Source organism: Scyliorhinus canicula, chromosome 25 (genome assembly GCF_902713615.1).
Source record: "Scyliorhinus canicula chromosome 25, sScyCan1.1, whole genome shotgun sequence".
Taxonomy (NCBI): domain Eukaryota; kingdom Metazoa; phylum Chordata; class Chondrichthyes; order Carcharhiniformes; family Scyliorhinidae; genus Scyliorhinus; species Scyliorhinus canicula.
In genome coordinates, this window is record NC_052170.1 from 22303880 (window position 1) to 22330256 (window position 26377).

General features: G+C 50.9%; 1 protein-coding gene across 1 annotated transcript in view; it reads right to left on the minus strand.

The window, feature by feature from the left end:
• The window catches only part of LOC119957044, a 147082-nt gene that overhangs the window by 11377 nt on the left and 109328 nt on the right, over positions 1 to 26377 (minus strand). The window contains exon 20 of the mRNA XM_038784639.1: positions 19032 to 19106. Coding sequence (XP_038640567.1) covers positions 19032 to 19106 — 75 coding nt within the window. The remainder of the gene's footprint in view (positions 1 to 19031; positions 19107 to 26377) is intronic.

The following is a 26377-nucleotide window of genomic DNA, read 5'->3' on the forward strand; positions in this document are numbered from 1 at the left end:
TGTCCGGATCGGTGCAAGACTTCTTTATTCCTGAAAAGGGAGCCATGTTGCTGAAGTTTTTTGTTCAGAAACATGTCTCTCTTTTCAGGAATACTGTATTGATGTTGTTTTATGCGCCGATAATGCTGTGGTTTTCTCACCCCCAACACCATTTCCTGTTCCCTGGACACAGTGCCAGAGAAGTTAGTGAAGCATATCCTCAGACATACTTCCTGCAACATTTGCACCTTCAAGTCGCTGGACTCAAACCTCTGACTCAGGCACTCTTGTGTTGAAAGGCCGGCCCAGACTGTGCGAGCTTGTCGTTACGTTACCGTGATACCTTCTGGAGTGCGGTTCACTAAATGTTCGTCTACTGCTGCAGATATGTGGCCGGCGAATGCATCTGCTGTCTCAATAGATTTACAAAATGGTCTTGCCATTAAAGTAGCTGAGTCATGGAGTGGAGGAAGGGTTAACCGAGCGACCGTCCTCTTAAAGACCACCGTTGCGGCATGGGACCCTTCCTTCTATGTCCATGTTTGTAATCCTACCCCCTCCCACCCTATATCCATGAGTTAAACATCTTTATTCCTCCAATCGAGGCGGTGAGGAGTTAGTTTGTTCACTGTAACGAGTCTTGATGGGCCGAATGGACACTTTTTATGCCGTATTATTCTTTGACACTGAAACCAGTTGTTAGGAAAAATCTAACAATTACCTCAGGTCTATTTTCTGGAGATTTTCACGTGACAGAGAGCTGCTTTGGTGGAGTTGTGGGGGCTATTTTGGTGAAAGAGTAAAATAATGGACGGCACGGTGGCACAGTGGTTAGCACTGCTGCCTCACAGTGCCGGGGACCCGGGTTCGATTCCCACCTTGGGTCACTGTCTGTGTGGAGTCTGCACGTCCTCCCCGTGTTTGCGGGGTTTCCTCCGGGTGCTCCGGTTTCCTCCCACAGTCCAAAGATGTGCAGGTTGGGTGGATTGGGCAAATAAATTGCCCCTTAGTGTCAAAAGATTAGGTGGGTTTACAGGGATAGGGTGGGGGCTAGGGCTTGGGTTGGGTGCTCTTTTGGAGGGTCGGTGCAGGCCCAATGGGCCGAATAGCCACTTTCTGCATTGTGGCGATTCTGTGATTCAAAGAGACGCTGATCAGAGCGACCTGCTTGAAAGTCTGGTTTCAGCCCGCCATTTTCACATCGGCTGGGGGTATTGAACCAGAATCCTGGGCCTGAATGTTTCGCCTGTTGGCCGCGCGCGCTCGGCAGGCCCGGAAGCAAGCGGTGGGTCCCAGAACGTGACTTCGTGCTGGCTGGCCACTTAACGGGCAGCCAGTGTGAACTGCATTCTGGGAAAGGCTCACAGTGGCGGGGGTGGGCGGGATGGGGGCGGGCGCGGAGAACAGGGTGGGTGCGGGCTGGCGTCCCTATTGTATTACCTTGGGGGGGGGGGGGGGCTGGTTAATGACTATGGGCTGAATTCTCCACCATCGGGATTGTCGGGGGGTCAGGCAGCACGGGGGTTTCCCGGTGGCGTGGGTCTGCCCTGCTGACCAGCCGGCGAATCAGAGAATCCCAACGGCATGCCTGGACGAGAAACCCGCCCAAAGTATCCAATGCAGGGCAAAATCTGACTAGTGGATAAAATGCATGACAACAATGGGTGTATAACAGTGGGTAACTTGGGTAACTCACAGGTACACAAGAATGTGCATGAAAATGGGTCTTTTGATCGTCCGGAAAAAGGGGATGCTCGGGTTTTGAAAAGCAGCCGTGCTGCATGCCCCATCTGGCTTTCCATAGTCCTTTGACCTCTGCCATGGGGCACTTCTTCTTTAAGCAGTCATTTCACATCAATTCACTAAAGACCTACACAGAGAAAATATTAAACACTCGTTACTTCCTCAATAAATTCAACCAAATTAGTCAGATATGACTTTCCCTGAATAGCACTCTCTGCTGATTGCCCTTGATTAATCCGAGCCTTTCTAAGTGACAATTTATCCTGTCCCTCAGAAATTATTCCAATACTTTCCCCACGACAGAGGTCAGTCTGACTGACCTGTAATTATTCAGTCTGTCTCATGCTCCATTTTTATCCAAAGGTACAGATCTCCAATCCTCTGGCACCACACCTGTATCCAGTGACTATAAGAGGAACTGGAGAAGGCCATTCAGCCCTTCGAACCTGTCCCACTGTTTAATATGGCTGATTGAGAACTCACCCAGCGGAATTCTCTGCAATCGGCGCGATGGCCTGACGTCGGCGTCAAAAATGGTGCCAACCAATCCAGTGTCCGGTCGACCGGAAGAAACAGATTTCTCTGCCTTTCCGGGGGCTAGGTGGATGCCGGAGGGGTTGGTGCGCGCCAGCCGGCGCCGCAGGACTGCGCAAGTCCGCGCATGCGCCAAAAGGCCGGCGTGATCCTGCGCATGCGCAGACCGGCCGGCGTATTCTGGCGCATGCGCGGTGGGGTGTCTTCTCCACACCGGCCATGGTGGAGCCCTACAGGGACCGGCACGAAAGAAAGAAGTGCCCCCGCGGCACAGGCCCGCCCGCAGATCGGTGGGCCCCGATCGCGGGCCGGGCCACCGTGGGGGGCCACCCCAGGGTCGGACCCCCTGCACCCACCCCCGAGGACCGTACCAGCCAAATTACCTGCCAGGTCCCACCGTGTGGGGCCACGTCCAATCCTCGCCAGCGGGACTGGCCAGAAACCGATGGCCGCTCGGCCCATCGGGGCCGGAGAATTGCCGGGGGGGGGGGGGCGCTGCCAACGGCCCCCTACTAGCGTGGCGTGAACCCGCCCCTGCCCGAAAACCGCCGCCGGATAATACGACAGCCGGCGTCGGGGCGGGATTTGCCCCCCCCCCCCCCAGGGATTCTCCGACCTAACGGGGGGGTCGGAGAATCCAGCCCATTAAATCCAGTTTCCTGCTATATCTCCATAGCCCTTGATTCCGCATTGATTGATCACGACCATTGGCGTGAAAGAGGTCGATGCCCACCTTGGACCACGGGGAGGTCACTATTTCGTGCTGCTGAAGTGTCTCCTTGCTCTGTGCTGGCTGGAAGCGCTGACAGGTCGGACAGTTGAAGACCATATTTGAGATGTCCTGACTAATCCCAGGCCAGTAGACAGCCTGCCTGGCTCCGCGCCTGAACTTCTCCACACCCAGATGCCCCTTGTGGATTTGCCAGAGCACCAAGCTCTGGAGACTGAGTGGAATGACAATGTGATCCAGCTTGAGGAGGACACCATCAACCACCAGCTCGAGGAGGATACCATCAACCACCAGCTTGAGGAGGACACCATCAACCACCAGCTCGAGGAGGACACCATCAACCACCGTCAGGTCACCCTTCACATTGAAGAATTGAGGGCACTGCCCTTTTTGCCAGCCATTGGCGAGGTGGGGCATGACACGCTGCAGAAGAGGGTCTTTGGCTGTCTCGTCGCGAATGCGGAGGTTGCTGGCCCAGAGCTGCACCTGTGATTCGATCTGTTGGATGAATGCCGGCGGGTCGGCAGGCAAGGTTAAGGAGCGAGACAAGGCATCCGCAATAATTAGCTCCTTGCCAGGCATGTACACGAGCTCAAAGCCACACCGTCTGAGCCTGAGGAGGATGCGCTGCTGGTGGTAGTCATGTCGTTCAGGTCCTTGTGGATAATATGGACCAGAGGCCTGTGGTCCGTCTCGACGGTGAGCATCGGCAGGCCGTAGATATAATCGTGGAACCTGCGAATTCCAGTAAGAAGGCCCAGGCATTCCTTTTCAATTTGGGCGTACCGCTGCTCGGTGGGGGTCATCGCCCGTGATGCTTAGACAACCGGTGCCCAGGATGAGGTGTCATCGCGCTGGAGCAACACCGCGCCGATGCCGTCCTGGCTCGCATCTGTCGAGATTTTCATTTCCCTGTCAGGGTCAAAAAATGACAGTAGAGGTGCAGTGGTGAGCTTGGCTTTCAGCTCCAACCACTCTGCTTGATGAGCTGCCTGCCACTCAAAGGCAGTAGACTTTTTCACCAGGTGTCTGAGGGCCGTGGTGTGTGAGGCCAGGTTTGGGATAAACTTGCCCAAGAAGTTCACCATTCCTCGGACGCACAGCACCGCCTTCTTGTTTTCAGGGGTCTTCATGGCTTCGATGGCCTTGACCTTGTCTGCGTCCGGGACACACACCCTGCTGAGATATATGGTCACCCAAGAACTTCAGTGTGGACATGCCAAAGCAACACCTGGCCCTGTTCAGTTTGAGGCCATTGGCATGGACACGGCGGAATACCCGCTGGAGACGAGAGATGTGCTCTTCGGGGGTTGGGGACCAAATGATAACGTCGTCTACATATACACGAACCCCTTCAATGCCCTCCATCATCTGCTCCATGATTCTATGGAAGAGGTTGAGACAAGGCCGAACGGCAGACGGTTATAGCCGTACCTGCCAAACGGTGTGTTGAAGGCGCAGAGCCTTCTGCTGGACTCAGCCAGCTGGATTTTCCAGAATCCATGTGACGCATCTAACTTTGGGAAAAACCGGGCTTGTGCCATCTCACCTGTGAGTTCCTCCCGTTTCGGGATGGGGTAGTGTTCCCGCATTACATTCTGGTTGAGATCCTTGGGATCAATGCAGACGCGCAGCTCTCCCGAAGGCTTTTTCACCCATACCATCGAGCTGACCCAGTCAGTCGGTTCTGTAACTTTGGAGATGATGCTCTGGTCCTGAAGATCCTTTAGCTGCACCTTCAGGCGCTCCTTCAGTGGAGCCGGGACCCGGCGTGGTGCGTGGACCACAGGGTGTGTAGCAGGATCTTGTACCGATATGGCAGAGTGCCCATCCCGCCAAACACATCCAGATATTGAGCGAGGATGTCCTCAATGCCGGCTTGAAGATCCGCGTTGGGGGAGGTCATTGTGTAGATCCGCTGCACAAGGTTTAGCTGCTTGCCTGCCTGTGTGCCGAGCAGGGAGGCCCTGTCTGGCTTGACGATTTCAGGAGGTTGCTCCTCAGGAGGCGAATGCTCCTGTTGGAGACGAGCAGATGGCAGGATCCCAATGCTGTGATGGTATTGCCGTTATAGTCCAGGAGCTGGCAGGCTGTTGGAAAGAGCTTGGGTGGCTTCTTGATTGAAATCTGCCTGTGACAGGAGATTGGCAGAAACACCTGTGTCCAGCTTGAACTGGATGGAGCATTGATTTACTTGCATCACCGCACGCCATTCATCCGCAGAATCCACAGTGAGGATGGGCTCCATGATGATATCGATGAGGCATGTTTACATGTGGTAGTGATGATGCTCACATGTAGGGGGACTCCAGGCAATCGTCCTCTGGATCCGTTGTACTGCCAGGATCAGAATCCTGTAAACCTTGCTGGACACTCCGAATGTGCCTGCGTTGGAGTTGGGAACGCTGGCCCCTGACTGGTGGTGCAGACTTGCTCAAGGCTGCACAGCGTCCAGGCTTCTCACAATTTAAACAGCGCCTGCCTCTTGCAGGGCAGTGTTTCTTTAAGTGGGCGGTGCCACAGTTCGGGCACGTCATGACGTCGTTATGCTCCGTGCGTCGTTGCACATGCGCAATGCAGTCGGCAGACGTTCGCACCTGCGGAGTGTGGTGATTGGCCGCTTCGTTATCACATTCGCATCGCGCACGCGTGGGGCTCCGGGAGAGCGCGTGAAATGGCCGCTTCCATCAAGGCTGAGACGCTGCTTCCGGGCGATGGCCTGCACACTCTCTACCTCGTGGGAGGCAAGTTTCTCAGTTTCAGCCGATTTGTATTGGGAAAACCGATTTGTGGCGTGCTCATGCACTTTACACGTTTCAATCACGACTGGCAAGGTTATGTGCTTGATTTTTAAAGGCTGCTCTCTAAGAGGATCAGAGTGAACTCCGAAAACGATTTGGTCTCTGATCATGGAGTCAGCAATATCACCAAAGTTGCGGGACAGCGCTAACAGGCGGAGGCTAGTTAAGAAGGAGTAGAAAGATTCATCTTTACCTTGTAGGCGTTGTTTGAATATGTAGCGCTCGAAGATTTCATTGGTGTCCACTTCACAGTGACTGTCAAACTTGTCCAGGATGATCTGAAACTTTGTCTTGTCCTGGCCTTCGGTGAAGTTAAATGAGTTAAAGATTTGGATGGCTTGATCTCCAGCAGTTGAGAGGAGAAGAGCAATCCTTCTTGTATCAAACGCACCCTTGAGGTCTGAGGCTTCGACGTGCAGCAGAAACCTTTGACTGAAATTCCGCCAGTTGGCACTGAGATTGGCGGAGGTCCGCAGCTGTTGAGGAGCCTGGATCTTCTCCCTGGTGCCGGGATGCATTTGCTGGTTGTCACGGAACAGATTGAGGTAGACCACCTAGGGATAGCAGTCTTCTGGTACCATGTCGTGTTCAGCACACTGAGGTAACACGGGCTGCAACTGGATGCAGCTATAACTGAAATATACTCCACACCTTGAAGTTAGTTCAATTTGATTTATTGAACCTGTCACACAGTTAGCTCAGTTCTCCGTGAGTGCGACTCTTTGCTAACCTACGTGTGATTTCTCTGTCTGACTGAACCAGACTAGCTCTTAGCCACGTGCTGTAGGTGTTACGTGATATATACACCCTGACTCACACTGTAGATGTCCCCAGTGGAAAGACCGGAATGTGAGTACCTCGTGCCTTTTATAGTGGGAAACCATCCCCAAGTGTTCTGCCTGCTGATTGGTTATGTCCTGTTCTCTGTGTTCATTAGCTGCCTGTCTGTATCTCATTATGCGCATGTCTGCGAGTCATGACAAGAAATTCTTTCTCAAATCCGTCTGAAGTGAACAACCCCCCTTATTCTACGATTTTCTTCTCTGGTGCTACACTCTCCCATGAGCGAAAACATCCCCCCCCCAACATTTACCCTGTCTGACCCCTCCTGAGAATCTTACATGTTTCAATCATATCACCTCTCATTCTTCTGAACACCAATGAGTACAGACCCGACCGGTTTAATCTTTCCTGAAATGGCAGTCGCTCCCCTACCCGGGATCATCCTAGTAAACCTCCTCTGTACTGCCTCCAATCATAATATATCTTTCCTTAAGTAAGGAGACCAAAACTGTGCACAGTATTCTAAATGTGGCCTCACTTGAACCTGAAACAATTGCAGCAAAATCTCCTTACTTTTATACTCCAGCTCCCTGGAGATAAAAGCCAGCATTCCATTTACCTTTTCTAGGGGGCGGCACGTCAGCATTGTGGATAGCACAATTGCTTCACAGCTCCAGGGTCCCAGGTTCGATTCCCTGCTTGGGTCACTGTCTGTGCGGAGTCTGCACGTCCTCCCCGTGTGTGCGTGGGTTTCCTCCGGGTGCTCCGGTTTCCTCCCACAGTCCAAAGATGTGCAGGTTAGGTGGATTGGCCAATGATAAATTGCCCTTAGTGTCCAAAATTGCCCTTAGTGTTGGGTGGGGTTACTGGGTTATGGGGATAGGGTGGAGGTGTTGACCTTGGGGTAGGGTGCTCTTTCCAAGAGCCGGTGCAGACTCGAAGGGCCGAATGGCCTCATTCGGCACTGTAAATTCTATTACCTTGTATGCCAGCTTTCTGGATTTCATGAATACGGACCCCCAAGTCCCTTTGCACTACAACTTTCTGCAATCTCTCTCTATTTAAATTAGAATCTGCCTTCTCATTCTTTCTTCCAAAATGAACAATGTCACATTTCCCCGCACTGAATTCAATGTGTCAATTTTCTGCCCACTCATTTAATCTGTCAACGTCTCTCTGTAATTTGTATCCACCTCACAACCTTCCTTCCCTCCCAACTTTGCATCATCCACAAATTTGTCCACGGTGCACTCTGTTGCTTCCTCCAAATCAGGAATTATATATTGACAAGAGCTGTGGTCCCAGCACTGATCCTGTGACACTCCATTGCTCTCCATCCTGAGGGAACACCCCCTTATCAATACCCACTGCTTCCTGTTAGATAGATATGATAGAGAAATACAGCACAGAACAGGCCCTTCGGCCCACGATGTTGCGCCGAACTTTTGTCCTAGGTTAATCATAGAATTTTGGACAATTTTTCATGTCAATCCACCCAACCTGCACATCTTTGGACTGTGGGAGGAAACCGGAGCACCCGGAGGAAATTCACGCAGTCACGAGGAGGATGTGCAGACTCCACACAGACAGTGACCCAAGTCGAAATCGAACTTGGGACCCTGGAGCTGTGAAGCAATTGTGCAATCCACATTGCTACCGTGCTGCCCTTAAGAAGCTAACCTACACTCCATTATTCTACCCTAATCCATGTACCTATCCAATAGCCGCTTGAAGGTCCCTAACGTTTCCGACTCAACTACTTCCACAGGCAGTATATTCCATGCCCCCACTACTCTCTGGGTAAAGAACCTACCTCTGACATCCCCTCTATATCTTTCACCATTTATCTTAAATTTATGTCCCCTTGTAATGGTGTGTTCCACCCTGGGAAAAAGTCTCTGACTGTCTACTCTTTCTATTCCCCTGATCATCTTATAAACCTCTACATAGTCGCCCCTCATCCTTCTCCGTTCTAATGAGAAAAGGTCTAGCACCCTCAACCTTTCCTCGTAAGACCTACTCTCCATTCCAGGCAACATCCTGGTAAATCTCCTTTGCACCTTTTCCAAAGTTTCCACATCCTTCCTAAAATGAGGCGACCAGAACTGCACACAGTACTCCAAATGTGGCCTGACCGAGGTTTTGTACAGCTGCATCATCACCTCACGGCTCTTAAATTCAATCCCTCTGCTAATGAACGCCAGCACACCATAGGCCTTCTTCACAGCTCTATCCACTTGAGCTGTTAGTTAGCCAATCCTCTCTCCATAGCTCCAACACCACGAGCTCCTATCTGGCGCAGCAGCCTTTTGTGTGGCACCTCATCAAATGCCTTTTGAAAATCCAAATATGCAACATCAACTGGTTCTCCTCTATCTACTCTGGCTGATACCTTCTCAAAGAACTCTCGTAGATTTGTTAGATATGATTTTCCCTTCATGAAATCGTGCTTGACTGCTTGATCGGATTATGACTTTACAAATGCACTGTTATTCTCTCCAGGACAGCACGGTAGCATAGTGGATAGCACAATTGCTTCACAGCTCCATGGTGCCAGGTTCGATTCCCGGCTTGGGTCACTGTCTGTGCAGAGTCTACACATCCTCCCCGTGTGTGCGTGGGTTTCCTCCGGGTGCTCCGGTTTCCTCCCACAGTCCAAAGATGTGCAGGTTAGGTGGATTGGCCATGATAAATTGCCCTTAGTGTCCAAAATTGCCCTTAGTGTTGGGTGGGGTTACTGGGTTATGGGGATAGGGTGGAGGTGTTGACCTTGGGTAGGGTGCTCTTTCCAAGAGCCGGTGCAGACTTGAAGGGCTGAATGGCCTCCTTCTGCCCTGTAAATTCTATGATAATAATTAATTGTAAAATGTTTCCATTTACTGCGGCTAGACTAACTGGCCTGTAGTTTCCTGCATTTTTGCCTCCGTACCTTTTTGAACAAGGGTACCGCGTTGGCATTTTTCCAATCCTTTGGCACAGTTTCAGAATCCAAGGCTTTTTTGCAAAATGACGACCAAATGCATCCCCAATCTCTGTAGCTATCTCCTTTAAGATCCTGGGGTGCAAACCATCACATCCAGGGAACGTGTCAGCCTTTAACCCACATTAGCTTGCCTAAAATCGATTCTCTGTCAATCAATGGTGCCCAGATGAAATTCCTCTCCTTTGGTTCTGGCATGTTTGTAGTATCTTCTACAGTAAAGATTGATGCCAAATAGCGATTTAACTCCTCTGCCATTTCCGTGCTCCCCATTATTACTTCCCCAGATTCATTCCCTCAGGGGCCAATGCTTATTTCTCTCTTCCTGTCACATCTGGTTTCTGGAACTCATCCCTCTGTTGACCTACTTTGTTGGAGGACCCCGACCTCCGGCCAAAAATGTCCTGCAGCCGTCCTGCCATCTGCCTGACCGGCACCAGAGGGAGCACACACTATCCTGGAGTCACATCCACAGCCACAGAAACAGTCTGCTCCCCTATCTATGGAATCTCTGACTGCTATTGCTTTCGCCCTCTTCATCCTTCCTGATGTGGAGATGCCGGCGTTGGACTGGGGTGAGCACAGTAAGAAGTCTTACAACACTAGGTTAAAGTCCAACAGGTTTGTTTCAAACACGAGCTTTCGGAGCACGGCTCCTTCTTCAGGTGAATGGAAAGGCTTGTTCCAGAAATGTTTATATAGACACAGTCAGGGATGCCCGGAATGCGAGCACCTGCAGGCAATCATATCATCAAAGATGCAGAGAGAGAGGTAACTCCAGGTTAAAGAGGTGTGAATTGTCCCAAGCCAGTTCAGTCGGTAGGCCTCTGCAAGTCCAGGCTTGTTGGTGGGGGCCGAATGTAATGCGACATGAATCCCAGATCCCGGTTGAGTCCGCATTCATGCGTGCGGAACTTAGCTATAAGTTTTTGCTCAGCAATTTTGCGTTGTCGCGTCTCCTGAAGGCCTCCTTGTAGAATGCTGACCCGGAGATCAGAGGCTGAATGTCCTTGACTGCTGAAGTGTTCCCCAACTGGAAGGGAACAGTCCTGCCTGTTGATAGTCGCACGATGCCCGTTCATTCGTTGTCGCAGTGTCTGCATGGTCTCGCCAATGTACCACGCTTCGGGACATCCTTTCCTGCAGCGTATGAGGTAGACTACATTGGTCGAGTCGCACGAGTATGCGCCGCGTACCTGGTGGGTGGTGTTTCCACGTGTAATGGTGGTGTCCATGTCGATGATCTGGCATGTCTTGCAGAGATTACCCTGGCAGGGTTTTGTGGTGTTGTGGTTGCTGTTCTGAAGGCTGGGTAATTTGCTGCAAACAATGGTTTGTTTGAGGTTGCGCGGTTGTTTGAAGGCCAGTAGTGGGGGTGTGGGGATGACCTTGGCAAGATGTCCATCCTCGCTGATGATGTGTTGGAGGCTGCGAAGAAGATGTCGTAGTTTCTCCGCCCCAGGAAAGTACTGGACGACGAAGGGTACTCTGTCAGTGGTGTCCCGTGTTTGTCTTCTGAGGAGGTCGGTGCGGTTTTTTGCTGTGGCGCGGTGGAACTGTCGATCAATGAGTCGAGCGCCATATCCCGTTCGTACGAGGGCATCTTTCAGCATCTGTAGGTGTCTGTTGCGCTCCTCCTTGTCTGAGCAGATCCTGTGTATACGGAGGGCTTGTCCATAGGGGATGGCTTCTTTAATGTGTTTCGGGTGAAAGCTGGAGAAGTGGAGCATCGTGAGATTATCTGTGGGCTTGCGGTAAAGCGAGGTGCTGAGGTGACCGTCCTTGATGGAGACGAGTGTGTCCAAGAATGGAACTGAATTTGGAGAATAGTCCATGGTGAGTTTGATGGTGGGATGGAACTTATTGATGTCATCGTGTAGTCGTTTCAGTGATGTCTCGCCGTGGGTCCAAAGGAAAAAAATGTCATCGATGTATCTGGTGTATAGCATCGGTTGAAAGTCCTGTGTGGTGAGGAAGTCCTGTTCAAACTTGTGCATGAGTGCAGTCCTGCCTGCACTGCTGGGTCACCTGTGGTACCCCGATTCTGGCCCTCGCTGCACCCCCAGCTGCCTCTACCCTGCAAGCTCTAATAGAGTTATTAACTATATATTACCTCTCCCTCTCCATTGTGCCAACATGTATCACCTCACACTTTGTTGCATTAAATTCTATCCCCGCTTGTTTGCTCATTCTGCTGGCCTATAGAACATAGAACATGGAAAAATGCAGCACAGAACAGGCCCTTCGGCCCACGATGTTGTGCCGAACTTTTGTCCTAGATTAAGAACAAATTATTCTACACACCATCATTCTACCGTAATCCATGTACCTATCCAATAGCCGCTTGAAGGTTCCTAATGTTTCCAACTCAACTACTTCCACAGGCAGTGCATTCCATGCCCCCACTACTCTCTGGGTAAAGAACCTACCTCTGACATCCCCCCTATATCTTCCACCATTCACCTTAAATTTATGTCCCCTTGTAATGGTTTGTTCCACCCGGGGAAAAAGTCTCTGACTGTCTACTCTATCTATTCCCCTGATCATCTTATCAACCTCTATCAAGTCTCCCCTCACCCTTCTCCGTTCTAATGAGAAACGGCCTAACACCCTCAACCTTTCCTCGTAAGACCTACTCTCCATTCCAGGCAACATCCTGGTAAATCTCCTTTGCACCTTTTCCAAAGCTTCCACATCCTTCCTAAAATGAGGGGACCAGAACTGCACACAGTACTCCAAATGTGGCCTCACCAAGTTTTGTACAGCTGCATCATCACCTCCCGGCTCTTAAATTCAATCCCTCTGCTGAAGAACGCGAGCACACCATAGGCCTTCTTCACAACTCTATCCACTTGAGTGGCAACTTTCAAAGATCTATGAACATAGACCTCAAGATCTCTCTGCTCCTCCACATTGCCAAGAACCCTACCATTAACCCTGTATTCCACATTCATATTTGTCCTTCCAAAATGGACGACCTCACATTTTTCAGGGTTAAACTCCATCTGCCACCTCTCAACCCAGCTCTGTATCCTAACTCTGTCTCTTTGCAGCCGACAACAGCCCTCCTCACTATCCACAACTCCACCAATCTTCGTATCGTCTGCAAATTTACTGACCCACCCTTCAACTCCCTCATCCAAGTCATTAATGAAAATCACAAAAACCAGAGGACCCAGAACTGATCCCTGCGGTACGCCACTGGTAACTGGGCTCCAGCTTGAATATTTGCCATCCACCACCACTCTCTGACTTCTATCTATGTCCTGTGACAGCCAATTTAGAATCATAGAATTTCTACAGTGCAGAAGGAGGCCATTCGGCCCATCGGGTCTGCACCGTCCCTTGGAGAGAGCACTTAAGCCCACACGTCCATCCATTCGGCCCATCGAGTCTTCACCAGCCCCTCGAAAGAGCACCCCACTTAAGCCCATGCCTCCACCCTATCCCCATAACCAAGTCACTTCACCTAATCTTTTGGACGCAAAGGGGCAATTTAGCACGGCCAATCCACCTCACCTGCACACCTTTGGACTGCGGGAAGAAACCGGAGCACCCGGAGGAAACCCACGCAGACACGGGGAGAACGTGCAAACTCTCACAGAGAGCGACCCAAGGCTGGAATTGAACCCAGGACCCTGGAACTGTGAGGCAGCAGTGCTAACCACTGTGCCACCCTTCCCTCCCGTATTTGCATCATCCTCACTGGCTGCCTCACCGTCAAGCTTGATATCATCGGCAAATGTTGCAATTTAACCCTAGTATTGCAATATCTAAGTCATTTATAAGTGGTCCCAGCAGGCACTGGTCCTTGGGCAGCACCACCTTCCAGCTTCCTGAAGATAGAAAAATAATCATTTACTCGCTGATTTCAGTCCTGAAGTCAATTTTTTAATCCAAGTTGACGATGAACCTCCTATCCCACGATTCAGACCATTAGAAATAGAAACAGGAGTAGGCCATTCAGCCCCTCGGGGCATTCCTGCCCATTCTCCATTACCCTTCAACCCATTACTGATTAAAAATCTCTCTATCGCCTCCTTAACTTTACTCAATGTCCCAGCACCCACCGCACTCTGGGGTAGTGAATTCCACAGATTCACCACCCTTTGAGAGAAGTCATTTCTCCTCATCTCTGTTTTAAATCTGCCACCTCTTATCCCAAAACTGTGACCTCTCGTTCCAGATTGCCCCAGAAGAGGAAGCATCCGCTCCACGTCAGCTTTGTCAACACCTTTTATCATCTTATGTGGAAACATAGACAATAGAAGCAGGAGCAGGCCATTCGGCCCTTCGAGCCTGCTTCACCATTCGTTCTGATCATTGTTGGTCCTCAAGTTCCATACCCTGATCCCACCGTCCTCCCATAACCCCTGATCCCTTTAGCTCCAAGAGCTGTATCTAATTCCTTCCTAAAATTACACAACGCTTTGGCCTCAACTACTTCCTGTGGTAGCCAATTCCACAGATTCACCACTCTCTGGGTGAAGAAATTTCTCCTCACCTCAGTCCCAGAAGGTTTACCCCTTATCCTCAAACAGTGACCCCCTAGTTCTGGACTCCCCCTCCATCGGGAACATTCTTTCTGAATCTACTCCTGTCTAATCCTGTTAGAATTTTGTAAGTTTCTATGAGATCCCCTCTCACTCTTCTCAACTCCAATGAATATAATTATAACCCATTTAGTCTCTCCTCATATAACAGTCCCGCCATCCCAGAAATCAGCCTGGTAACCCTTCGCTGCACTCCCTCCATAGCAAGAACATCCTTCCTCAGATAAGGACACCAAAACTGCAGACAGTACTCCAGGTGTGACCTCACCAATGCCCTGTATAATTGCCCTATACCTCAATTAGATCCCCTCTCTAACCCGAGAGAGTCTCGGTCTAAACTGCTCAATCTCTTTCCATGAGAAAAAACCCCTCACGTCAGGGAATCAACCTCCTGAACCTCCTCCTTACTGCCTCCAATGCCTTTTATGTGGTAATTTGTCAAAAGCCTTCTTGACATTCGATTGGGCAACATTCACCACGTTAATTCATCAACTTTCTATGCTGCTTCAAAACATTCAATTAGATTAGTCAAACACGATCTGCCTTTTACAAATCAAAGCTCGCTCTCCTCAATTAACTCAATCCTCTCCAAGTGCTTGTTGATTCTTCCCATAATAATTGTTTGTGTAACCCTGACCACTGAAGATAAACTGACTGACCTGTAGTTATCAGCACTGTCCTTAGATCCCTTCGTCTGAGTGGGTCACAGTCGCCACCCTCTAATCCTCTGGTATCTCCCCCAGATCACAGAGTCAATCACAGAATTGTTACGATGCAGATTGAGGCCATTTGGCCCAGCGTGTCTGTACCGGCTCCCCAAGCGAACATCATGACTTTCATCCCCTGCCTTTTCCCATATCCTTGCACATTGTTTCTGTGCAAATAATCACTCAATGTCCTCTCAACACAGTAGCATAGTGGTTAGCACAATTGCTTCACAGCTCCAGGGTCCCAGGTTCGATTTGCGGCTTGGGTCACTGTCTGTGCGGAGTCTGCACGTCCTCCCCGTGTCTGCGTGGGTTTCCTCCGGGTGCTCCGGTTTCCTCCCACAGTCCAAAGATGTGCGGGTTAGGTGGATTGGCCATGCTAAATTGCCCGTAGTGTCCTAAAAAAAAGTAGGGGGGGGGAGGGATGGGGGGGAGGGGAGGGGGGGTTGTTGGGTTGCGGGTATGGGGTGGATACATGGGTTTGAGTAGGGTGATCATGGCTCGGCACAACATCGAGGGCCGAGGGGCCTGTTCTGTGCTGTACTGTTCTATGTTCAAGTGTATATAAAACTATAATGCCCTCTCGAGTGTATATAAAACTATAATGCCCTCTCGAGTGTCTCGATTGAAGCTGCCTCCACCACACTTGCAAACAGTGCATTGCAGACCCCATCCGCTCGCTGTGTGAAAACGTTTTTTCTCACATCACATTTGCCTCTTTTACAAATCACTTTAAATCTGTGCCCTCTCGTACTCGATCCTTTTAAGAGTAGGAACAGCTTCTCCCTGTCTGCTCTGTCCAGCGCATGATTTTGAAAATATGTTTTTATATCTAGGGAAGATTGGGGTATTATGTCAAACCCCTTTCTGCTACGTCCACTCCCGCTCCCTTTCGCAACTTGGGAATCAAACCATCAAGACCAGTCGACATATCCACGCCAAGCATAGCCAGTACCTTATGCCTCATCCAGTACCTTCACCTTCCAAACCTACAGCCACTATCATCTAGAAGGACAAGGGCAGCAGATACCTGGGAACCCCACCACCTGGAGGTTCCCCTCCAAGTCACTCACCACCCTGATTTGGAAATATATCGGCCGTTCCTTCACTGTCGCTGGGGCAAAATCCTGGACCTCCCTTCCTAACAGCACAGTGGGTGTACCTACACCAATGGACTGCAGCGATTCGGACTCAATGGGCCGAATGGCCTCTTTCTATGATTCTATGATCAAGTGCCCAGTCCCCATCACTATTTAGCCATATTTTCGTTGTTGCCTGTTGTCAGAGAAACAATGAGCTTCCAGATTCTTATTTAACACTTAGTTAGTGTTCACCTGTGGAATCTTGCTCCTGAAATCAGCCTGCGAGTTTCTTGTATCCTCTGACATCCTAGTGACTGAAAATAGGGACAGGTCTATTTCACAAGGTCTTTTATGATTTTTTTTTCCTGACTGATTTTGACTGCCCGCTGAATATTGTTTCTGTATAGAGCAGAACGGCCAATAATCTGATCTCCCTTAGCCTGCAGTGCTGTGGAGAATCAGTCCACAGCCTCTCGATGCTCTGAGTGCCTGCGAAAGGATAGAAACATAGAAAATCGGAGCAGGAGAAGGCCATTCGGCCCTTCGAGCCTGCTCCGCCATTCATTATGAGTATGGTTGATTATCCAATCCTGCCTTCACCTGTGGCGACGTGCATGTACACATCAATGTATATAGTTATCAGTACAACCTCCAACCAGTTGGTGGCGATAGAGATCTGCCATGTGGCTTGAGACACATGCCAGTTGGTAGTCAATCGTGCAAGAGTCGCTACAGGCAAATTCGCTGAATTAATTTAGTAGCCATCGTCTGTATCATAGTTTGTTAGTTATCTTTCCATGTGTTTGTTAATAAATCATCTTTCTAGTTGAAGAACTAGATGTTCTGTGTATATCATTCCCAGGGTCATAACACAGAACACAGCACCCCCTTATCCCTTGATCCCCTTCACCCCAAGAGCTGTATCTAACTTTCGGGATGAGCAGTAAATTTTGGCCCAGCCAACGGTGTCCACCTCCATGTGAGGGTGGAAAGAGAAGCATATACTCCAGGGGAGCATCCGGGTCCAGGCGTTCAGAGCTGAATACAGATGGGGTCTGACCTGAAGACTCTACAATCGTTTATTCCCAGCTGATAGGGCAGATGTCTCCCCTACCCTGCGGGGCGGGGGGGTCCCGGCGTGTTGGAGTGGCGTGAACCACTCCGGCGTCGGGCCTCCCCAAAGATGCGGAATTCTCCGCACCTTTAGGGGCCAAGCCCTCACATTGAGGGGCAAGGCCCGCACCAGAGTGGTTCCCACTCGGCCGCCTGGCGTAAACGGCCTTTGGCGCCCCGCCAGCCGGGGCCGAAAGAAATTCGCCGGCCGGCGTAAGTCCGCGCATGCGCGGAGCGTCAGCGGCCGCTGACGTCATCCCCGCGCATGCGCAGGGGAGGGGGTCTCTTCCGCCTCCGACATGGTGAAGGGATGAAGGCCACGGTGGGGGCGGAAGAAAAAGAGTGCCCCCACGGCACAGGCCCGCCCGCCGATCGGTGGCCCCCGATCGCGGGCCAGGCCACCGTGCGGAAACCCCCAGGGGTCAGATCGCCCCGCGCCCACCCCCAGGACCCCGCAGCCCGCCCGCACCGCCAATCCCGCTGGTCAGGTAGGTGGTTTAAACCACGCCGGCGGGAGAGGCCTGTCAGCTGCGGGACATCGGCCCATCGCGGGCCGGAGAATTGCCGTGGGGGGCCTGCTGACCGGCGCGTGGACCTGCCGACCGACGTGGCGCGATTCCCGCCCCCGCTAAATCTTGGGGGGGCGGAGAATTCGGGACACGGCGGGGGCGGGATTGACGCCGGCCCCGGGTGATTCTCCAACCCGCAAGGGGGGGTCGGAGAATTCCGCCCCTCATCTGAGAGATTGTGTTCCATCTGTGCAAGTATCTGGGGTGGGATTTGCCGTTTCTGAGACTATGTGTTGACACCGAGGCTGGAACATATACTTCCACGAGAGCAAAACTGGCGCCAAACCTGGACCGATTCAGCGACTGTCGGGGAGCTAGAACCGGCGCCAGGTGGAACACAATCGATTCCAATGGGAAACAGTGCGGGATTCGCTGATGGGTCGGCTGGGGCCACAGGGCACCTAGGGGGTGGCCTGGGGGGGGTGGGTACCTATACGACGCATGATGCTGCATGGCTGCCTAGCCGGCTTGGGCAATGTTGTTCTGTGCCCGTCCACCCTGACCCCACAGCCCACCTCCTGTCCAACCACCGCTACTCCCCCCCAGCCCTGGCAGAAGCCCCCCCCCCCCACCCCACCCCCGGCCAGCGGCACAACTGTCAGCAAACTGTAGCGATGTTGAACACTTTCCCTACCCCCCCCCCCCCCCAAGCCAGCGGCACAACTGTCAGCAAACTGTAGCGATGTTGAACACTTTCCCTAACCCCCCCCCCCTCTCCCTCATCAACCATGATACCAGTTTCACGATTTTCGAACGCACGCAAGAGAACAGCGCCGTCGAGAACTTGGCTCATTGGACGCGGAGTATCGAGGAGGCCTGCGAGATTGCGGTCGGTCCCGTTAATGATATGCAAACAATGTTTACGGTACGTGCGTTTCAGTACGCAGTGATGCCGCTGTTGAGCTGACGGAGAAATACGATTTGTTGTCAAGTCGGCACCCGCCACAATTTCGACGTCGGAACCGATTCTCCACCCAATCGCGTTTCCCGATTTCAGCGTCCGAAAGCAAATCCCGCCCTAGTCTTTGATAAATGCATTTGAATTATTTTTTTTTTAGAACAGTACAGCACAGAACAGGCCCTTCGGCCCTCGATGTTGTGCCGAGCAATGATCACCCTACTCAAACCCACGTATCCACCCTATACCCGTAACCCAACAACCCCACCCCCTTAACCTTACTTCCTAGGACACTATGGGCAATTTAGCATGGCCAATCCACCTAACCCGCACATCTTTGGACTGTGGGAGGAAACCGGAGCACCTGGAGGAAACCCACGCACACACAGGGAGGACGTGCAGACTCCGCACAGACAGTGACCCAGCCGGGAACCGAACCTGGGACCCTGGAGCTGTGAAGCATTTATGCTAACCACCATGCTACCGTGCTGCCCTCCAGTGCAGAGGGATTAGAAAAGAATACAGGAATAACAGGCATTGAAGACAGCTTGTAACTCACGCGAATTCTCCATGTCTCTCAGTTCTGTTTGGATGTGAGTCTGTGAGGTTCTTACTTCAGTCAACGACTGTGTAACTGAAAGGGAGAAACGTGTCATTTCAACATAGTTTTCTGTAAAGTTTAGAACCACAAGTACAGACTTGGAAAGGGGGAGCAAGGGGAAGAAGCCAAACTGGTTGGAGATTAAGACACGGTTTAATCTGCTTCCTTCACCACTTGTCACATCAGGTTGGGTCAAGTTGGGTCAAGGGTCACTTGGAGAAGAGGACTGAGCATCGCGTGATGCGGGGAAATTGGTCGCTGGTCCTGAGCCAAACCAATGTAGGGTCTAACCGAATCCTCCAATTGTAGAAAAACACGAATCAGCATTTTATAGACTCGCATGTATAATTATAATCATCTAACGCTCTGGGTCTAGGGCTGGTTAGTGGGCTGGCCATCCCTCCAGGATTGGCCAGGCGTCTCCAGGAATTGAAGGTTGTTCTCCAAGTGACCCTTGACCCCCCAGCTGACACAGATGGACACGGACTTCCCAAGGCCTGAGCCGCCCACCCCAATATCCGGAAACATCCAAAATCTATCACAGCCATCGGTCTCGATGGAGCTGGATTTGAGATACTGTGTCTGTGAGGTAGTGTACCTGTGAGGTAGTGTACCTGTGAGATATTGTACTTGTGAGGTAGTGTACCTGTGTGGTAGTGTACCTGTGAGGCACTGTACCTGTGAGGTAGTGTACCTGTGTGGTAGTGTACCTGTGAGGTAGTGTACCTGTGAGGTAGTGTACCTGTGAGGTAGTGTACCTGTGAGGTATTGTACCTGTGAGGTAGTGTACCTGTGAGGTATTGTACCTGGGAGGTAATGTACCTGTGTGGTAGTGTACCTGTGAGGAAATGTACCTGTGAGGTTGTGTACCTGTGTGGTAGTGTACCTGTGAGGCATTGTACCTGTGAGGTATTGTACCTATGAGGTACTGTACCTGTGAGGTAATGTACCTGTGAGGTAGTGTACCTGTGAGGTACTGTACCTGTGAGGTATTGTACATGGGAGGTATTGTACCTGTGAGGTAGTGTACCTGTGAGGTACTGTACCTGTGAGGTAGTGTACCTGTGAGGTAGTGTACTTGTGAGGTATTGTACATGGGAGGTATTGTACCTGTGTTGTAGTGTACCTGTGAGGTACTGTACCTGTGAGGTAATGTACCTGTGAGGTTGTGTACCTGTGAGATATTGTGCCTGTGAGGTATTGTACCTGTGTGGTAGTGTATCTGTGAGGTAGTGTACCTGTGAGGTACTGTACCTGTGAGGTAGTGTACCTGTGAGATATTGTACCTGTGAGGTAGTGTACCTGTGAGGTAGTGTACCTGTGTGGCAGTGTACCTGTGAGATATTGTACCTGTGAGGTATTGTACCTGTGAGCTATTGTACCTGTGAGATATTGTACCTGTGTGGTACTGTACCTGTGAGGTATTGTACCTGGGAGGTATTGTACCTGTGAGGTAGTGTACCTGTGAGATATTGTACCTGTGAGGTAGTGTACCTGTGAGATAGTGTACCTGTGAGGTAGTGTACCTGTGAGGTAGTGTACCTGTGAGGTATTGTACCTGTGAGGGAGTGTACCTGTGTGGTAGTGTACCTGTGAGGTAGTGTACCTGTGAGATATTGTACCTGTGAGGTAGTGTATCTGTGAGGTATTGTACCTGTGTGGTAGTGTACCTGTGAGGTATTGTACCTGTGAGGTATTGTACCTGTGAGGTAGTGTATCTGTGAGATATTGTACCTGTAAGGTAGTGTACCTGTGAGGTATTGTACCTGTGCGGTATTGTACCTGTGCGGTAGTGTACATGTGCGGTAGTGTACCTGTGCGGTAGTGTAACTGTGAGGTACTGTAACTGTGAGGTAGTGTACCTTATGAGGTATTGTACCTATGCGGTAGTGTACCTGTGAGGTAGTGTACCTGTGAGGTACTGTACCTGTGAGGTACAGTACCTCACAGGTACAATATCTGACAGGTACAATATCTCACAGGTACAATACCTCACAGGTACACTACCTCACAGGTACAATACCTCACAGGTACAATACCTCACAGGTACACTACCTCACAGGTACACTACCTCACAGGTACACTACCGCACAGGTACAGTATCTCACAGGTACAATACCGCACAGGTACAATACCTCCCAGGTACAATACCTCACAGGTACAGTACCTCACAGGTACAATATCTCACAGGTACAATAGCTCACAGGTACAATACCTCACAGGTACACTACCGCACAGGTACACTACCGCACAGGTACAATATCTCACAGGTACACTACCTCACAGGCACAATATCTCACAGGTACACAACCTCACAGGTACACTACCTCACAGGTACAGTACCTCACAGGTACAATACCTCACAGGTACACTACAACACAGGTACAATACCTCCCATGTACAATACCTCACAGGTACAGTACCTCACAGGTACACTACCTCACAGGTACACTACCTCACAGGTATTGTACCTGTGAGGTATTGTACCTGTGAGGTAGTGTGCCTGTGAGGTATTGTACCTGTGAGGTAGTGTACCTGTGAGGTAGTGTACCTGTCAGGTATTGTACCTGTGAGGTATTGTACCTGTGAGGTAGTGTACCTGTGTGGTTGTGTACCTGTGTGGTAGTGTACCTGTGAGGTATTGTACCTGTGAGGTAGTGTACCTGTGAGGTAGTGTACCTGTGAGATATTGTACCTGTGAGGTAGTGTACCTGTGAGGTAGTGTACCTGTGAGATATTGTACCTGTGAGGTAGTGTACCTGTGAGGTAGTGTACCTGTGAGGTATTGTACCTGTGAGGTAGTGTACCTGTCAGGTATTGTACCTGTGAGGTAGTGTACCTGTCAGGTATTGTACCTGTGAGGTACTGTACCTGTGAGGTATCGTACCTGTGAGATATTGTACCTGTGAGGTAGTGTACCTGTGAGGTAGTGTACCTGTGAGATATCGTACCTGTGAGGTATTGTACATGGGAGGTATTGTACCTGTGAGGTAGTGTACCTGTGAGGTATTGTACCTGTGAGGTAGTGTACCTGTGAGGTAGTGTACCTGTGAGGTAGTGTACCTGTGAGGTACTTTTTCTGGTAAACGTTACATATCAATCTGTTGATGGGTGGGGCAGCTTGGGAGAATCCTCCACAATCCCAGTTTTAGGGAGACAATGGACCTTTTGCTCGCTCAGTAAAGATGTGGAGATGCCGGCGTTGGACTGGGGTGGGCACAGTAAGAAGCCTTACAACACCAGGTTAAAGTCCAACAGGTTTGTTTCAAATCACTAGCTTTCGGAGCGCAGCTCCTTCATTAGGTGAGTGGAGAGATGGGTTTCACAAACACATATATAGACAAAGTGAAAAATGCAAGACGATACTTTGAATGCGAGTCTTTGCAGGTAATTAATTCTTTACAGAGAGAGGGGTAACCCCAGGTTAAAGAGGTGTGAATTGTCTCAGGCCAGGACAGTTGGTAGGATTTTGCAAGTCCAGGCCAAATGGTGGGGGGTGAATGTAATGCGGCATGCATCCAAAGTCCCGGTTGAGGCCGTACACGTGTGCGGAACTTGGCTATAAGTTTCTGCTCGGCGATTCTGCGTTGTCGCGTGTCCTGAAGGCCACCTTGGAGAACGCTTACCCGGAGATCAGAGGCTGAATGCCCTCGACTGCTGCACCTGAAGAAGAAGCTGCTCTCCGAAAGCTAGTGATTCGAAACAAACCTGTTGGCTTTAACCTGGTGTTATAAGACTTTTGACTAGCTCAGTTTGACCTGAGGAAGGAGCAGTGCTTCGAAAGCTAGTGATTCGAAACAAACCTGTTGGCTTTAACCTGGTGTTGTAAGACTTATGACTAGCTCAGTTTGACCTGAGGAAGGAGCAGTGCTTCGAAAGCTAGTGATTCGAAACAAACCTGTTGGGCGCGATTCTCCGCCCCCCACTCCGGGTGGGAGAATAGCGGGAGGGCCTCCCGACATTTTTCACGCCCTGCTGCTATTCTCCCCCCCCCCGCCCCCCCCACACCCGACCCACGCCACGAATTGCCGCTCGTCGTTTTTTACGGCGAGCGCCGATTCTCCGAGGCTGATGGGCCGAGCGGCCGGGCCTTCACGCCCGTTTCACCACGGCAGCAAACACACCTGCTCGCTGTCGTGGTGAAACGGCCGGCAGATGCCCGTTTGGGGCATCTAGAGGCGCGATTGGCACGGGAGCTCCACGACTGTGCTCGGGAGGGGACAGGCCCGCGATCGGTGCCCACCGATCGTCGGGCCAGCGTCCAAAACAGACGCACTCTTTCCCCTCCGCCGCCCGGCAAGACCAAGCCGCCATGTCTTGCTGGGTAGCTGAGGAGAAAGACGCCAACTGCGCATGCGCGGCGGACGTCATCGGCCGTGTGAGCTGCCGTGCCTCTTGACGTGCGGCCTTGATGACCATCGTTGGTCGTTTGACTTTAACCTGGTGTAAGACTTCTTACTGTGTCCAACGCCGCCATCTCCACACCATAGCTCAGTAAAGGTAGAGGAACCCTCAGAAAACTTCAGAGAATAGTGACAGCTGGAGGTACCTTCATGTATCTCATTGGTATTTAGCATCTACTGCTCATCTTGGTCAGCATGAACTTCAGGGAGATGGTGATGTAGTGGTTCTGTCCTCGGACTAGTAATTTGATAGAATTTACAGTGCAGAAGGAGGCCATTCGGCCCATCGTGCCTACACCGGCCCTTGGAAAGAGCACCCTACCCACACCTCCACCCTATCCCCATAACCCAGTAACCCCACCCAACACTAAGGACAATTTTGAACACTAAGGACAATTTATCATGGCCAATCCACCTAACCTGCACATCTTTGGACTGTGGGAGGAAACCGGAGCACCCGGAGGAAACCCATGCAGACACGGGGAGAACGTGCAGACTCTGCACAGACGGTGACCCAAGCCAGGAATCGAACCTGGGACCATGGAACTGTGAAGCAGTTGTGCTAACCGCTGTGCTACCGTGCCGCCCAGAGGCCCAGGATAATGCGGGTTCGCATTAATCCCACCACGGCAGCTGGTGCAGTGATAAATGTGGGATTATAAAACCAGCGGGGGCTATAGACCGATTGGTCACGTGATGGGAGTTCTCTCCGGAGCATGGGCAGAGAGTACTGGCATTCAGAGCTACTCAGACTGGTGAATAAACTGTTCTAAGCCCTTGGTCATCGGTCATTGGGACCCAGCACTATGACAGTGACCATGAAACTATCATTGCTTGTTGTAAAAACCCATCTGGTACACCAATGGCTCTTTCGAGAGGGAAATCTGCCATCCTTACCCGGTCTGGCCTAGATGTGACTCCAGACCGACAGCAACGTGGTCTTAACTGGCCTCTGAAATGGTTGAGCGAGCCCCTCAGTTCAAGGGTGTGGTGAATGTAATATATATGTTAATTCACACTGTCTTTGTGAGTGCAGTAGCGCTATCCTACCACTAGGGGGAGTAGCGCTGGCAGCACTCAGGAACTTGTACTGGGCTCCACCCTTGGCTCCGCCCATGACTCCTCCCCCTAGTGCAGCTGTATAAGTACCCGTATCCAGAGTCAGCCTGGGTCACTACGAGTTCATCGACAGGTAACAGGCTGGCTCTGAAGTAAGTCGATTAAAGCCTAGATTCACATCGGAAACACGTGTCTGGTGAATTGATGGTTCCATCAATGGGCAATTAGGAATGGGTAACAAATGGTGGGCTCATCCAGCAACGTCCACACCCCCTGAAAGATTAAAGAAAAATTAAATCCTGACTTTCGGAATAGTCAGGGGATTTTGGAATTCGCTGTGATTTTTGCGCAACTGAAATTAAGGAAAACCGCTTTGTCCTCATTCCCGGAAAGATATATAATTCCCAGCAAAGCCTGGAGCTTCCACTGCAGGAGTGACCTGGATGTTAGAGCTGGAAATGCATCCCTTGCTGTCTGCTCCCCCAGGCTGCCAGTGTTAAGTTATGCTTGGGGATCATAGAATTTACAGTGCAGAAGGAGGCCATTCGGCCCATCGAGCCTGCACCGGCCCTTGGAAAGAGCACCCTACCCAAGGTTAACACCTCCACCCTATCCCCATAACCCAGTAACCCCACCCAACACTAAGGGCAATTTTGGACACTAAGGGCAATTTATCACGGCCAATCCACCTAATCTGCACATCTTTGGACTGTGGGAGGATTCCGGAGCACCCGGAGGAAACCCACGCCCACATGGGGAGGATGTGCAGACTCCGCACAGACAGTGACCCAAGCCGGAATCGAACCTGGGACCCTGGAGCTGTGAAGCAGTTGTGCTAACCACAATGCTACCCTGCTGCCCATATGGTGGATGTGTGTTTTGGACGGAGGGGTAAATAGACTGTTGTCAGAGAGAGATTAAATTTGGGAATAGCTCACTTACGCGTGGATCTTCGCAAACGTTCGTTCCTGTGTGTAGAGTGTCGTTTTTCGTACAATGTTTTACTGCAGTCTGTGGGTGGGCAAAACCTGTTTTACTACTGCTCCTGCGTTCATAGTTATTAGGGTTCCTACTGTCGTGCTGAGTTACTGTTACTGTTAAACTTGGTTATTTATTTACAGAAAGAGGCTCCTCCATTTAAACAACGAATTTGACCTTGGGGCCTCCGTTTACCACACACTTAATCCCTCAGTTAAGAATATCTCTGAGCTTAAATATGCAGGAAATTCCAGGCCAATGTATTTGGAAATGGCGAGCTGCAGAATGTTGCAATGTTTTCCAAAGTGTAACCAGGGGACTAGTTGGCTGCTGAATGATTCGTCCTTTTCTAAGAATTCTAAACTGATGTCGATACGACGGATTTTCAACGTTGCTAACTTCAGCCCCATATGCAAAGTGCGTGCAAGCATGTTTATAGTTACTGGGCCGAGGTTTAGGAGGATAGGGTTATTCTAATGCTTGCTGCATCTGTTGAGGGCACAATTGGGCTCCAGTGGAACCTGGAATGGTCGTTCGGTATTCAAGTTCCTTGACGTTAGGAGGGTTGTGTTTTTACACAGAGGGCAGTGGGTGTGGGATTAAGGAAAATGGAGGGGGGGGGGGGGGGGCGGGGGGGGGGGGGGGGGGGAGGATTAAGTCCTGAGGTTGACATAAATGGCCCAATTGTCCCGGTTCCTGATTGAGAGGCATGGCCCACAATGGGGCAAAAGGAGGGACCACAGGACATCTCACCAGGTTGTCCCTAACCCTAATCCTAACCCAACCCCCAAACCCCTTTATAGCCCCAAACACCCCAACTCAAACCCATTGTACCTCATGTAATAAAAAAAATAATTAACTCTC